General features: G+C 53.6%; 1 protein-coding gene across 1 annotated transcript; it reads right to left on the bottom strand.

The window, feature by feature from the left end:
• Positions 1 to 558, bottom strand: Z518_02675 (uncharacterized protein; the record flags this gene model as incomplete). Its single annotated transcript, XM_013419702.1, has 2 exons — positions 1 to 466; positions 527 to 558. The coding sequence occupies 2 exons, from the start codon at positions 556 to 558 to the stop codon at positions 1 to 3; spliced, it is 498 nt and encodes a 165-aa protein (XP_013275156.1).
• Positions 559 to 4,028: the final 3,470 nt, after the last annotated feature.

Raw genomic sequence — 4,028 nt, 5'->3', positions numbered from 1 at the left:
TCAGCGGTCCCTTACATGGTGCTCCATCTTCCTCGGCGTTTTGCGAATGTATCCGTCGCGTTGAACGGTAATTGTGCCACTCAGGCTCCTTGCAGTGTCGGATGGTGACGGAGAGGTGGTCGGTGACCGTAGATATAGATCGAATAGGTCATTGATGATGTGGGGCAAATCTGGTTCGGACGTGACCGCGTCGAGCGCCAATTCGCTGCCGCTGTTCCTGAATGGGGATGCAGGGTAGAGCATGCCAGAGTCCAGTCCGTCTCGACCTGGTTGTTCGTCAGACGTTCCATCATCGAGAGACTGGACCGCAGGACACCCCGTCGAAGCATCGCACCTTGATCGATTCGACGGACAGCCTGTGGACGGTTCTGCAGGAGCGGCGGTCGTATCTGGGAAAGATTGAGGTGGCATCCCATTCCAGAGGACCGGCGCCGCCCAAATTTTGGCGCTTTCGATTCGGGTGACCCTTAGAGGGTGTTCGTCGCTTAAGATCGAGTCATCTTGTGAATCCGCCAGCCGTACTTACAGGATGTGGCGTTGCAGGGTTCCCGTCCTCATTTTCCTTGGTTTTTGTGACGTGTTTTTTCCCTCGACCACGGGCCTCGTCGGACGCCCTGTATACTCGTCTTCGGTTAGCCGTTGGCTTCAGTGCGAGCGAGCAGGAGTTCGTCCGCCGTCAACTCTTGCTCTCGGATCGCAGCCGTAATTAAGCAGAGACGACTAAAAGGAGAGTATGAATCGTGTGGTCGCAGGCCGGCAAAGGGTGTAAATTGGAAGGAAAAGTGCGGGCCCAAAGGAGAGCGGCACCCGGGTGTCGGTACTTCATTGGGGCACGGCAGCTACGCCAGCAACGAAACGCAGAAGGGACCCGAAACGGAACCTGGTGGCAGTGCCCATTTTGGGACCGTCGTTGGGAGAGCAACAGGCGGCGGAGACGAGACAGGGACAGGATGGGAGGGAGGGCGAGGAGGAAGGTGAGCGTGAATGTGAGCGAGGAGACATCGACGGCGAGTCCGAGGGTGAAGCTCGTCTTTAAAGCCGCGCGGTCAGGGTGAATACGCACGTGAGCTCGGGGCGCATTTTACTCGTCTTAATTCAAGTCGATCTAAATTTGCCCTGTCTTCAGCTATCTTTCTCAAGTTGGAGTGGAGCCTTGATTCTAAGAGGTTCACCAATCGTAAGCTGAGAGGGCCCCGAGGAGCTGAGTGAGCCTTTGAGTATGAAAGTCGTCACCAAGGAGTCGCATATGACAGCGTGCTCTTTTTGTTTCTGTGAGGTAGAATCCGCCCAGCAAGTAGGGGGCGCCGGTTCTTCGAGACTAGTGGGGATAATATATAACACGCCTCGTGGTGCCGATGTAAGTATTTGCCACAGGAGCCGACCCAGGGCACGTTGCACCACGCCGTTTCCAATGTGCGGATACGCTACCCACCAGCACCTGTGCCAAAGCATTCGTGCACCCATGCATTCTGTCTTGGTATTTGATTTGGGCCCGGCATTTTTACCCGCATGATCGACCATCTCCAAGGCCTTATGCAGGGATGTAGGCGAGGGTCGTGACAGACGTCGTGATGGTGAGGAGGCCATCGAAACACGCGACGGGACGTCAGCTCACTGCTGCTGACGAGGTGGGCTTTCCGACCGTGAACTAACCTGACATCACTCCGGCCGTCATACCCCCTTCAAATAGAGAAGTGAAAACCAGGCTGAGTTACCTCTCCAAAGAGACCGCCGTGCCGCGAGACGTCCGGTGTCTCTTGCGGGAGCTTGATGGTGCAAGTCTTTACGCTCAGAACAGGAGAATCGTGGGTCGAGGAGTCACTGGTACTGTTTCTCAACTCAACCCGTCTTCGTGGTTGTGAAAAAGATGCCCAACAAGAGCGCAGTCTGACCAGTTTCTTTTTTGGTTTCTCGAAAACTCCCCCCGAACTCTCGCGTACTTTTTTCCGGAAGCTTAAACTTTAACCCCGCCGCCACGGAGCTTTCGATTTCGAGCGCCTACATTAAAGAATACTCATCATGATCTCTCTCCCTATCATAATCGGGACCCAGGAAATGCGTCATGGCTCCAACGGCCCGAGATTCAGTGGATAGATCATGTTCCTACCGCCCACGATCCTCTTGATGATCCTCTCCTATGCCTTGACGACGATCCTACCCCGCTCAGAGTCCAACCGTTTGGATCTTCTAAACTTATGACTCGACACCGAATGCTCGTCCAGTTCCTTGCTACTTAATCATGTGAGCACACTTTACTGTTCAGCCTCTGGACGTTTGCTGCTCTATGCGCGGTGCATATCCACCATTGATTCAGCGAGCCGGCCTCGCCGGCTGATCTTGAGATGTCTTGCCTGAAGGATCTCGTTTTGACACCGATTCTTGAACGTACTCGCTACCTCCACTTAAGACTACTGCCAGCACAGTGTTCCTCCAAAATTCGACCACAACACACGCGGTGTTAGACCCGGCACAGCTGCCCATGTTGGGCCCGGACGACTCAATGGCGGGGGCCTCCATACATTTTATACACGAAAGACCGAGCATGTCGTCCACCGTCTCTTTCGCGGCCGTCGACTGCGTTTGGAAAGCACGGCTTCGGATGCACGGCTTCGTCCGGAATCTCATTTCGGAGGGCGCCTCTCTCGCCAGGCCAAATAACAAACACAAGCGGATATAATGGAGCCGTTTTGATGCCCAGTTCGTGGTCTTTGTTCCTGGTCACATAGATCATACCATTTGCAGATCGACCGAGACACTAGGGGGCCACTGCAGTTGATGTCGGACCCTCGCAGCTCAACCCATCGATTGATGCCCATTGGAGACCGAGCTCAGGACCGCGATGCGCGGAGAGTCCCACATCAGCATGGTACAATGTCAAGATTCGAGGCCAAGGTCATTGGTTGCACCCCTGTCAGGCTTCGCCGCGTCACGGGAAGGATCATTCAAGGGAGGTTTCTGTATTATAGGTGTAGATGCTGCGAGGACGACCCCCCCCCGAAAGGGTATGTGTACAATATCGTTGGGCCCGGATACACGCGAAACAAAGCAAAAGCTAGGTATGATGTAGTCGAAATGGTCGAAGAACAGATGCGTGGTGTCCTAAGTCAATCTCAACCCCCGAACTAAACATTACCACCACAAGATGGGCTCTTATCTTGCTATGGTCATTGAGTTGTTGTTTTCGTGGTCTTGACCAATTTGGGACCAGCTCCTTTGATACTTTGAGGAAGATGACCTTATACCGGCATCACTTTTAGCTGCCTTTGCCCACAGTGCGAGGAAATCAGGCCCCTTTATTGTCTTGTGCGCCATCTGTGCGCCTCAGCACCCTCTCATTGCCGGACGGAGGTGAGAGCGCTGTTGATGCCGTTGGACGAGGGGCGAGTGTCCATTCTCGCCGCCGTCTTGCCGTTTCGGACGCCGTCTGTTCTCCCCGCTGATTTCCCCCGCTAACATGAGCCACCCTGGATGCTGGCTATCACATCAACCACCCATTACAATCCAACTGCTGGTCTCCAAACGTCGCCAATGGACCGTGCCGCCGACCAATTTGCAGACCGTTTGATTGCGAGACCTAACCAGAAATCCATATTCGACCAATATGGGGACCGAACAAGCTGCTTGGCTTGACTGCGGGTTGCTATCTGTTGCAGCAATCACAAAGTCATCGGTCTCGGCTTTTATGGACCCATCCAAGGAATTGAAGAGCCTCGTAAGCAATGAGCTGTTGGACGATGACACTTCGGAATTCGATCCATCTCGTTGTAAGCCAACTTAACAGCGATAATTCATTTCACATCTCAGGAACAATACCACACATCTAGCTGGATTTCTCTACCGATGTCCCTTGAGGTTGTGTATAAGATGGTCTGTTGTGATTCTCTGGCGGATAGCAAGATTCCGGGCTTGACAATGCGCCATTCTTCCCGTATCCGCCATTCCGGAAGCGGGACTTCGGCACAGAAATACGTGAGTTCCTGATCGATTTTAGGCAACTCAAGCGGGGGGCTTGTTGATTTACTTCTGTT

This window comes from Rhinocladiella mackenziei (assembly GCF_000835555.1).
Source record: "Rhinocladiella mackenziei CBS 650.93 unplaced genomic scaffold supercont1.2, whole genome shotgun sequence".
NCBI lineage: Eukaryota > Fungi > Ascomycota > Eurotiomycetes > Chaetothyriales > Herpotrichiellaceae > Rhinocladiella > Rhinocladiella mackenziei.
This window is presented reverse-complemented; position numbering and strand designations above follow the sequence as displayed.